This window comes from Rattus rattus, chromosome 15, assembly GCF_011064425.1.
Source record: "Rattus rattus isolate New Zealand chromosome 15, Rrattus_CSIRO_v1, whole genome shotgun sequence".
NCBI lineage: Eukaryota > Metazoa > Chordata > Mammalia > Rodentia > Muridae > Rattus > Rattus rattus.
Window position 1 is genome coordinate 61,609,085 of NC_046168.1, and position 12,130 is coordinate 61,621,214.

General features: G+C 44.2%; 1 protein-coding gene across 1 annotated transcript in view; it reads right to left on the reverse strand.

Annotated features, from left to right (window-relative positions):
* Positions 1–12,130, reverse strand: part of Tcf4 (transcription factor 4) — a 345,858-nt gene that overhangs the window by 25,323 nt on the left and 308,405 nt on the right. The window contains exons 13-15 of the mRNA XM_032885763.1: positions 11,670–11,748; positions 9,147–9,220; positions 6,306–6,509 (exon numbers count right to left, since the gene is read on the reverse strand). Coding sequence (XP_032741654.1) covers positions 6,306–6,509; positions 9,147–9,220; positions 11,670–11,748 — 357 coding nt within the window. The remainder of the gene's footprint in view (positions 1–6,305; positions 6,510–9,146; positions 9,221–11,669; positions 11,749–12,130) is intronic.

The following is a 12,130-nucleotide window of genomic DNA, read 5'->3' on the forward strand; positions in this document are numbered from 1 at the left end:
ATTTGCTAGGCAAACTGAGCAGGATGCAAGGTGAATTAACAAGTCCATGCTAAAAATCCCTTGGGTATCATGTGCGTTTTGAGATTCCATTCGCCAAAAGTTCCTTACAGTGGGAAAGTGGGAATCTTTTGATCAAGCTAGAGGGCGTGCAGTATAAACTAATGGGGCTTTTGAGGGGGCACCCAGGAGTTTCAGCTGCAGGCTAATATTCAAAGATATAGATGCTGAGTTTAAGAACAGAAAACACTGAATCGTCTCCCTACAAACACAAGCCCGTGTGTGTCTATCGGATGGACTTGGGAGCAATTCTGTGGGCAGAAAAGAGAGGCAGAAGCGGGCAGAGGTGAAATTTGCAACCTCTTGAGAGAAACAGGCTTCATGAAGGAGGGAAATGATGACCAACATTTTGGCAGATGATTTATAAGGAGATTAGAGTTGAGATGACCTTTAAGGTCCCTGTGGTTCCATAGTAAAGACTACACACATGAAGCATGTGCCAAGCACATGTAGGACTTTATGGACTTAAGGTCTGCGAAGACTGAAGGGGCTGATGCCTCTGCTCACCACTGGTCAGGTAAAGTTCCTACTTCCTGTGTCCGCCATGATGACCTGTCAGTCAGTGCTATCTTGGCAGCAAAGTGATAGCGCTCACTGGGTCCTCTCTGTTATACAGTCCAGTATGAATGACAGAGCTAAATTACTGCTCACTAATGAGAGTCCAGGGACAACTGAAGATGTGCTTGAATTCATTACCTAAGCATAAGGAATAGAATGGTCATAAAACCACTCATTGATTTGAAACTGTTGGGGTACTGGATAAGAGGGGACATGGACTGCATAGGACATGGGGGAAGGGTATTAGGACCAGGGCTACAGGTCAGTAGTAGAACTACTTGCTAAGCATGTATAAGGCCCTGAGTCCAATCTCCGGCTGGTAGAGTTGCTGGCCTGTCTGCTGTTTTTAAGCCTAGCTCAACGATTAACTAGTCAAGCAATCATGGTCGAATCACTTCCCCTTTCTGGGTCTCAGTCTTCAGTGGCAAAACAATGGCAGCAGGCTGGCTTTTGAGCCGCATTCAGAATCTAAATTCAATGATCCAAACGCAACCGTGCAAGAAGTAAATTGTTTGTCCATGAAGTCTTACATCCCCTAAGTTCCTTCATGCTCCATGCTAAAGAAAGATTATTGCTCCCTTGATACAAGTTCATTGAATACATTTTTAAACCAAAAATAAAACTCACTGGAAAGAAGAAAGTGGAGCTAAGATTTATATGCATCTGTGGGTTCTAAAGTGTGTTCCACAATCCCACCTTCTCTGAGAGGTACAGTGGAGGGCAAGTAGGGGAGAGAAGTTTCACAGGGTTCCTCTAGCTCTTAATCAGCCGCAGTTCTTAAGAGATCACTACTGTTAGGTCCTGTGGTATAGGCTTGTAAGCCTAGTGAATGGGGGGGAGGGGTTGAGAATGGAAGATTGAGAGTTCAAAACCACCCTGAGCTAGAGAGTAAGTTCAAGGCAAACCTGAGTATAATAGAGGAATTCGGCTTCAAATTTAAAAAAAAGAAAAAATGGGATGAGGGGCAGGGTCATAACTCAGTGGTAGTACACCTGGACAAAGCCGTGGGTTTTAAAGGTGTACACACACACACACACACACACACACACACACACACACACACACACACACACGGCACTTCTCCTAAATCAGCTAATCATGACACTGCCCCTTCTAGATAAGAGAGTCCCTGTTTTCTTATAGGGTCTAGTGGGCGAGCACACAGCAGTTGGTTTAAAGATAGCGGTTCTTTCTAACTAGTTTGTCAGCCCCCCTGAGACCAGCGACCATAACCGAGTACAGTACCCGACACCAGTTACCACGGCTAAGTGTTCTTGAGATGAACAAGCAGAATTTACTAAAAAGGGAACTGAGAATCACATGGACAATAAATACAGCATCGCTGAGTTTGTCTACAGGTAACCTACAGGGGTGCACACGGGGCCACATGAAGACATGTTTGATGTCTGTTTTTGTTCCATTAAGAGACAATGTGAGGTCATTTGAAAGGGTTCTTTCAGGCCTCATCTGTGAGTATGAATAGCCAATGAGTAGGGAAGAGAACTGGCTTTGGAAGGCTGTTTCTAAAGCAGTTTGCAGGAGAGCAGAAGATTTAAATGCCAGCATTAACCGTGAGATGTGTGTGGACATAGTTAAGATTTCCTAACTAGGTCAGAGACAAACCCAACTGTTTCTTTCTCCTATCCACGGAGTTTTGACTTTGCCAGGGAAGGAGGCTCTTATGGTATGAAACATTACTTGGTAACTTAAAACTATATCCTTAGGGATTCAAGGGGCTTCCGACTCTTGGCCACTCGGCATGTATATGGTGACTTAGGAAGGCACTTTGACAAGGATGTTTTACCCTGAGCATGCTAAACCTGCATCCTCCTCCCCACTCTGGAGAGAAGAAAGTTGCTCTGGTCAACCAGACCATAAAATACACACAACCTTCTTCTACCAAGCAACATTTATCAAGATACAAGAATCACAAACTCCTTCTTTGCGCCAAAACTGGGTTCTGAAAATGTGTGTTTACACCTTACAGGAAGGGGGTGTGGCAGTAAAACAGAACAGGGAGCTTGGAGTAAGGTCTCCAGGCTTAAATGTAGCCACAGGACTCATTTTGTTTGGATTCGTGAGGCTCGAATCAACAACCCCGACAGCCAACATGGTGCCTGCCCCTCACTGAACTTTTAGGAAGGCCACCTGAGATGCTGTGACCAGAGCCTAGACCAGAGGGGCCAAGCTAGTCTACTCCCTGGGAGGGAGAGCACATATAAAAGGTGGCACTCAAGCACCATACACAGCAGCCAGGCACAGTGAAGGGGCACCTATAAAAGATGCACAGCTATGTGAAGCCGGGTAAGATAACTACCTGGAAGTGTTATGACTCACTGCGCTATGTGATGGAGGTGCTGGGGTGCAGAAAATGACTGTTACAAACAGAAGCAGCAACGGATGGCTTCCTGGAAGAGGAAGGGTTTGTCAGAACTTTGACAATGGGTGAGAAGAGAGAAGTGGACAGGGAGGATGAACTTAGGACATATGCAAATGAAGTACTTAGTGGGGGCCGGTTGGTTCTGGTAATGCGCATACACTGGCCTGGCTGGAAAACCTTTGCATAGTGGAATGGCAAGATGCAAGGCTATTATTAGTAAAGAACCAAGGGTCTTGACTGATGAAGAAGCTATTCTTACAGACAATGGAAATTCCTTCAAAGTTTCTGAGAAAGGAAAAGCAGTCAAATATCTAGACATGCTATCTAGAAAGCCCCGCGTATCTGCTGCTTGCTCCAGTGGTATAAGCCATGTTTAAGCGTGTGTAGGGGGGGAATCCCTTTCATATTATTAATAATTAGTAAATTACCAAAGACCAAGAGAGATATTTTGTGACTCAAAGCTAAGGGCAGTATGTGGGCAAGTGCAGGAGATAACACACTGGCTGGGGCAAGACCGCAGTGCTCCCCACCAGTCAGGCTGCTGGGGAAAGGAAAGCTTCCATGATCTCCCAATGCCTCAGGCCATTTTGTTTTGATATTCAGAAGGGGGGGGGAAGGAAGAAAGAGGACCGAGGAAGTCAAGACCAGCTGGAGCTGTCTGTTCTTTAATCAGGAGGAATCATGAGGCAGAATTAGGAGATTTGCTCAAGACAAAACCAGCCTTGGGATGAGTCTCAAGTTTCTGCACCTCAGTTCCACTCCAGAACAACAGAGAAAGGTGTGGAGCTGAGAGCCAGTCTCTCTCCAGCCCTTCCTGCCCTGCTTCCTGTACATACCTCCCACCGCTACTTTATTTCCTGCAGCTGGCTAAGGTTTGAAAGCCTGTTTCATGTATTAACATTCAAATGTGGAAAACATTACCAGCATCCTCCTTGAACTTTTGTTGTTGTTGTTAGGGGTCGAGGGGATTTTTCTTTTCTTTTTTTTTGCTTCCTCTCAAAACTTTTTTTTTTTTTTTTTCAATTGTGGAATGTGTCAAATGGTCAGAGGCTAACTTCACACTGACTAAATTTAAAAATAAAATATTTCCTTTGTTCTTAGGTTTTGGTTTGCATTGAGAAAAGATTTGCCAATCCAGTCTCTTATGCTCGTGATGAGCTTGGATTTTTAGGGACATGCTGCATGGTTTCTAGAAAGCGAAGAAGGTGACAAGTCTTCTATTGGAGTCAAAGGGCCTAGGCTGTGGACACCCACATCTCTGGAGCTAGGCCAGGATCTAGCTGGTTCCACAGTCCCTCCTTGGAGTGAGAGGGAACTTTTGTTAAGTCAGGAGAGCTGGCAACTTCCTGTCTTCTATACAGAACCCTAGCAACTATATCCAAGAGGTGTCTGTAATATTGGCCAATCGTTTGCCTTTTTTAAAATTGTTCAGTTCTAATCTCCCTTTACTTCCCATTGGGGTCAGTTCACCTTCCCCTGTCTAAAAGTAATTCTAGTGGGTTTTTCTCTCTTTTTCTTTTCCCTTTCCCCTCGTCCCATCTCAGAATCAGACTCAGAGAGGCAAACCAAAGGTCAAATAATTCCGAAGAGCATCGATGTGCAGTTTACTATGTTAGAGACATGCGTAGCCTCCATCTGGTATTTAAGAACAAACTACATATTTATGGGAAAGACAGTTTTTACATCAATGTCTTGGGTGCGTGCCGCATCCGGCTTAACATATGCAAAGTGAAACGCGGCTTCAGAAATTAGTCTATTTTTCTCTTGATTGAGAGCAGATATCCATAACTGGTTATAGGGCGCAGATCTGGGTTTTAATAAAGCCAGATTTCTTAATTAAAAGCAGTGTTGTTTAAACACTGCAGTCAGGGGAGGGGAAAAAAAAGAAGAAAGCTGTACAAACGAAAACCTCATATTAAATGCATCCCTAGTGTTTAACACATTACCTGAGGCCAGGCTAAATTAAAATCTAGACTTTCCCTATGTAAGCTCTTTAGCGACTGCCAATGAACATGCAAACAATTTTTACTCAGTGATGGATTTTTAGGGTAGAGGTCAAGATAAAGAAAAGTAAGGAGAAAAAAAAAGATTTAGCATTGGCATTCAAAAATATCTTTCCACGTTTTAGAAGTGAGTTCATCGCTTCTATTTATAAACGCGAATTTTTTTTTTTTTTTTTTTTTGGTTTCTAATCGGTTGCAGGTTTCAGTGTTACACTGTGCATGGTGGCACTCTGCATCTTAGTCTTTTAATTAAGAGAAATTGAAGAAGGACACCCCCCACCCCAACCCCCCAAAAAAAGACCGTTGAGCAAGAGCTTGAAAAGCTGCACAAGACTTCACAGTTACTTTGCACTTCCTTTCGGAAACATCCCCAAGTGAGAGAAGCTGCACTGAGAATGGAGAGTGGATTTATACCCAAGCAGTCTGGAAGCCGGACATGGGACAAGCAGGGCAATAGGATGCTCAGAAGGCAGCCATAAAGTGAAACTTACATCATTGTCAGCTAATGGTTATCTCTTCATATTTTTCTAATAAACGGTCTCTGACTCCCACGAAAGGCAAATAACACAACTGATTTCTAGCCTCCAACCCCGAGACCGAAAGGCATTATTTTAGCTTCTTAAAGACAAACCAGACCACCGCCATATTTGGAATGTCTCTGATGGAGCATGAGCTGGAGTTGTGGGTTTTGATCGAAGTTGTCAAGATGGATAACTGAGATTATGAGTATCGACCTAGCAACTTACTAATCCCTGTGTGGGATGAGAACACATGCCCACATGGAATCTTGTGCATGGACACTCACAGGAGTGTTTGCTTGTTTGCACGTGTCAAAGAGGGAAGGTAGCCATAGGATCTGTCAGCTGGTAAGTGGGAAATGTATCGTGCTTTATGGAATGGCAAAAAAAACAAACGAAACCATGTTATATGGTAAAACGGATAAACCTTAAAAAAGATAAAGTAAAAGAAGATAATCAAAAAAGGCCAAGGGATAGTTTAATTCCATTTCAACGAAATGTCCAGAATCTACAGGGACAGGAAGTAACTTGGTGACGGGTGTGGGGTGGGTACGAGGAGGGTGGGCAAATAACTGATGGTTGTGTGGTGTTCTCTTTCTTTGTACAAGAGGCAAAACTATTCTAGAATGAGACGTCGTGGTGGTCACATGATCCTGTGCACATCCTAAAACACACTGCATTGTACACTATCAATAAGAAAGTATCCATATAGTGAATGATTGCTCTAATAAAGGGATTCTTAAAAAACCGGTATTTACATTCTAACTCTACAAAAATAGAGTCACTTACCATGAGTGAATGTCTGTTGGCTGAGAGAAGGCCAGTTCCATATCCTGAGCCTAGACTGCCCATTGCTCCATTGTGAGAGGGTCCGATGATCCCATGCATGTCCCCATGGCCACCGGGCACAGCTGTGGATGGGCCCACCGCGTGGTTCCGGAGAACATGAATTGCGTCGTCCAGTCTTTCTAAACGGTCTTCAATTCGGCTCTGCTGTTGGTTGGCAAGTGAAGTGAGATCTGATTTAGTCTGAAATGCACGCACAGGTTACACAAGCAGAATCCTGAGCTGCTACAGACCAGCTTGGGTTTCGGGATATATGCTTCCAATAAAGTCTGTTTCTTTAGAACATTAATAAAAATAAATAATGTTCTTCCTAAAAAAGCTGGTGGAAAATGTTAATGTTAAAGTTACAGTGTGATTTTTTTTTTTATGAACAAAGTAAATTCAATAATTCTTTGAGGGCATTATTATGTTCATATGCTATACTGGACTCCATTAGATTGAAAGAGAACTGAGATTTATGTTAACAGAGGAAAACATGCATTGAATTTGAGGAACATTTTGGCAAGCACTGACTGAAGGTCTGAAATATTAGTAGTGGAAAGACAATCTATTTTTGGTTTCTGAATTAAATTTTCTTCAAGTCAGAGAAAGGTAAAGGTTTAAGGGACTTTAAACCCCCTTGTCCCTCCCTACTTTTTATCCATTAGCAATATCAACCTGCGTGTATACAAGTAGGGAAGGGGCTCAGAAATTGTTACAGCAAAAATATCTTAAAAATTCTGTCACTCAACATGCTATGAAAGCACAAGGCTAAAAAAATATATAAAGATTTAACATCAGCATCTACCCAGGACCCAGAGTTGATTTCAAAGGCCATACAACAGCAGGGAAATCATTTCCTCATGCAATTAAAAGCCAGTCATCCCCCCCACCCCAATTTTAGACATGAGGCTCCTAGTTTTCATCAACTATATAAGGCCTATGCGATAGGTAACAGTGAAGGAAGAACACACAGTTTTGTCTTCATTTTTTACGGTGATTAATATACATCAATTATTGCTTGCCAGTGCACACATTAAAATACACGACCTCATCAATGCGCATTAAACATGTATTCATAGACAGGACAGGAGTGCTCCTTCCATATAGGCATGAAAAATGAAGCTCAAAAATTAAGTGAATTAATTAATTACTCTGTGTCTTATTGCCAAAAGGTAGTAGTCAGGGTTGGAACCTATCTTCTTTTTCTGTTTCCTTCCTCCTCCTCCCCCCTCCTCCCTCCCTCCTCCCCTCCCTCCTCCTCTCCTCCTCCCCTCCTCCTCCTCCCTTCTCTCTCTCTCTCTCTCTCTCTCTCTCTCTCTCTCTCTCATTTTCACTCTAGTGCTGTTACTAGAGCTCACTCTGTTCTTCTTTGGTTTCCAATGCACCATATAAACATATGTACCAGTTCTACTGCATGAGAGAAGCAATTTCTAATTATTCTACACTGACTGGAAGAATGTGTGTCTAATGGAGTTAGTCTATGGTACAGAACATTCTGACTTTTGGTGGGCTTGGAAGTTGTATGACATCCCCCAGCCTCCTAGCTCTGCTACTTACTTGACTGAGGGAACCTGACTTTCTCTGAGTCTGCAATTTTTAAGGTATACAAGACAGGATGATGGCAGATAGTTGGGTCAATGTAAGCATGAAAAAAAAAAAGCATCTAGGGGTCTGGTGTACTTCCAGGTTAACAGTTCCCTGGTGGAGGGAGAGATCTCTATTTAGGAATCCCTGTGAGTGTTCAGAGAGTGTGAGGGATCTAAGCTGTGGTCCATAGCTGTGTACCGACCTCTCCAGTTCTACAGCCTGGTTTTGATGGCTAGGGTATGGAGAGCAGCCTGCAGGGGTAAAATGCTTAGAACGACTGAGCTATCTGGATGGAGCCTGTAGGTGAAAAGAGCTGGGCGGTAGGCAGGTTTGTTCTCTGGGCTGTTGACTTTCTTGGCTAAAATGCACGTCTAGACGGTCCAGCTCGTGACGGAAGAGCACGAGGAAGGAAGGCACTCGTCTCTCCACTTCCATCTGCAGATTTCCCTTTATTTATTGGGTAAGTCGAGAAGGAAGGCTGTAGCCCCTAAGTCACAGACAGGCTCGCGTGGGTGGAGATAGGGAAACGCTTGTGTTCTTCAGTGTTTCTTCTCAGCGTGTGTAAGAAGAGCAGAAGGCTCATGGGTGCACACACAGAGCCTGCGCTGTGCAGGGCTGTCTGTTTCTTGCATAATTCTTGCTCCACCCACCCTAAGCTGAGGATGATAAAAGTGCCAGACTTTGAATCATCCTGTGAGCATTTATAATGTGAATTAGGCCCATGGAACTGTTCAGCTATTTCCCGTGGAAGAGTAGTCACTTCCTTACAAGTCAAATGGCTGGATTCCTTCCTACAGGAGCCACGGCAGACGGGGACATAGACGGTAAGCCTCTTGCTTAAGGTGAGGAGGAGATGGCCTACTGTTACCTGCCTGGTAGGCAGGGAGGAGGAGGACAGCATCTTTGAGTGTCCCAATCACACTTGCGTACCCAATGCTCTGGAGTGTTTCCCAAAGAAGTAGAGAGGAGAGAGCTATGCTAAGCGCCCAGGATGATTCTTTATCTCTTATCAGGTATCTGGAGCCCTGGCCCTCCATTCCAGGTACATTTAGGTCACCATCTCCAAACAGAGACGAGCAGCCTAAAGGCACTGGCTCCGACAAGCTGGTGGTCCTAGTGATGACTTCGAGTAGCGCTCCTTGAAAATAAACACCACAGGGCGACAGGAGAAAGGAAAGCCTGGTCAGAAAGTGTCAGATTGGAGAGGCGACATACCAAGGAGTGCAAGGGTCCTTCGTAATTGGGAGATGACGAGGCCTGTCCTCCGTTTCGAGACCAAACAGCTGTGCCTGCTGATGAAAGAAGAAATACAATTAGGGCTGAGCGCACTTAAACCCGCCCATACCGAAAGAGAAGCCATGTTGATTTCTGTCAGTCAACATGATAAATACACTTAGCCTTCCCAGATGAAAAAATGGAGGCCCAGGGACATCTTTTAAAGGTAAAACATGTAGTCTTTTCATAGGCTGGCTCTCAGTGTCTTGGGGCTGCTCTATAAAAAGGAATATTTTATTGGATCTAAGTTTCAGCTAGCAGGACTCCTTTGGGAGATATCTGTCACTGGAGATTGGAAAGTTGTGGTGCTTTCAAGAGTCTGAAGGAGGTGGGGGAGGGCCAGGTCTTTACACGTGTTCAACCAAAACTCCCATGTTGATACTGGAGAACTTTACTCTTGTTTTAGAAATGTCTGTGGGATGAGATAAACCTTTAAACATGTATTTATTTATTATTTATCTTAGAGATTGGGGATCAGGTTCCGTGCTAAGCACATGCTCTGTTCACACTCTTACATGGATCCCCTCAGAAACTTTTGGAGCAAATAAGGTTAGTTCACAGCACTTCACTAAAGCAAAAGATACAAAACTCCCTAACAGTAAGAGCTACAGAGTTTGCTCCAAAGATCCTTTCAGAACATACTCCCTATATCCAACCTATAAAATAAAAATCACTTTTAAATTGGAACCAATTGTAGCATTAATACCCACTATAGAAAACGAATAAAGTCTCTAATTCAATAAAAACAAATAACTGTGCTCTCTCAAGATCCTCTGCCCTGGTGCTGTTGGCACGTTTCAAATCCATTCTTCTTGTCTTTTCTGGGTATGCCTGTGTATTTTTATGCTAAACAAAAATAGGATATTTTGTTCAATTACTTTTCTTGACAGAATTTGGACAGAGCCGCTGGTGTGAAAATAGCAATCTGTCCCCTTGTTTATATCTTCATAAAAGTTCTTTCTTTCTAACATGTGGTCTTTCAAAATGCACCACGAGAACCCAAAAAAGTGGCTCCCCTGTGCTTGCTTTGGGCGCCTTCTACCTACAGCAGGTTGCAGAGCCTGAGGCCCTGTGGTGGGTTTCTGAATGTACCTCCCTAACCTCACGTACAGCGCAGCAGCAGGAGCATGCGCACCAGGTTCCCGAGCACTCACGTCTCTCGTTGTAACTGGCACGGCCTTGGCAAATCACCCAGCCCTCCCTCACTTCGGTACACTTGTGCACAAAACCAGGACATCGGACAGTGGTTGTTCCCACACTTGCAGAGCACGGAAGTAGCTGCTTTGTTTGAAGTGGTGAACGTGGTGTTCTACCTCCTTCCATCCTCCCCTCCCGTTATTGTCTCGGGTCCTTTGTGCTCAATCCTCCCCTGGATTGGGAGACTGATATTTGAGATGACTTTTTTTTTTCTTTTCTGAGCCTAAGACTCTGGCGCCAAGACAGAAGAGCACAATCCTGAGCTTTCTTTTCCATTTGCGCGATGGCTGAGGGGGCGGAGGGCGGGTGGTGGGTGGTGGGGTATTCTGTTACGGTCTTAAACCCCCTGCTTCTTCCCGGATTCAGTATGGTCACCCAGAACAGACCGACTTCAGGACCCGGGTGATCCTCTCACTGGCCTGCTCTCTGAGCTTCCTACACCAGAGAGGCTGTAATCCCATCTGGGCTGCCGCCATGGTTTCTGAGCCTCGCACTTTGAAACCCCTTGCTTTCTACGAGGGAACTCATCGGCTTACAGGGAGGCGTGTGAGGGCTGCACACAGGGGACGAACAGAGCAGGACTCAGGGAGACAACGCTTAGGCAGGGCAAATCTGTTCTAAATCCCAGTGAGGTTAGGTACATGTGACAGTTTCGTATGGGAGCCACTTTCCCTTCTTTCCGAGGAACTGATGCACGGAACAAGGTCATGTGACCAAAGAGTGAAAGTAGGTCACTCAAGTGTACCTTGGAAAAGTAAAATGATTTGCTCTATAACTGTACCGCTTATAGTCATGTGATTAGAAGCCATACATCATAGTAATTTATTACATTTTAAAGACAAACATCCCTCTTACTTCACACAATTACAGAACAATTCATATACAAAACTGTGCTTTCCTCTAAATATTTCAATGTAGGGAAGAAGGCTCAAATGTCTTGAGGGAAGGGATTCATTTACATAGCCTATATTTAGTAACTTAGTATTAGATATTCATGGCTACATCTACTGTTTTTGGAGAGATCTTATTGGAATATAGAATCTGGCTGTTGAACATCTGTACAACTAAAAAGAGTTCAAGGAATGGCTTTTCATCCACTTTTTAAAAAACTGGGTACAAATGCGCCCTCAGATTATAATCTGTTATCCACCCACTCTGCTTCCCTGTGAGCAGGCTATGTTTCGAGATCTCTATAGGCTCTGGGTGTCCAGAAGGTGTTTTCTGTCACCTGTTATGACTGTGAAATAAGAGTTCAGAACACAGTACCTGAGAGTGAAGGAGGAGAGCCAACAGGAGTTGAAGGGTTGGAGGAGAAGCTGTTGTTCGTGTGATCAGGAGAATAGATCTTGAAACAGTGGAGAGGGAAAGAGACTCGCATTGATTTTTGAATAAACAGTTTTTAAACAACAAAAAGCATCCATGCAGTTCATCCTTAAAAACCCGCGAGCCACAAAATGCATGCAACGTCCAACTGTCCTGCCAACGTTCCAAAAGGGAGAATGCGACAGTCACTTCAAGAGTTTCAAAAGAATCACTCTGGTGGTGCGGGACAGTGGGAGAAAGAACCGGGCTCAGCCAGCTTCAAGTCCAATCCCTTTCCCACCCTAACTGGCTGGGTGGCTCTGGGCGAACCAGACGTACCGCTTTCTAATTTTCCTTTCTTCCTCCACAAAAACAAGGGGCTGGGCAGCATTGTGTCTACTCTAATTAGGGCACTGGAGAGCAGG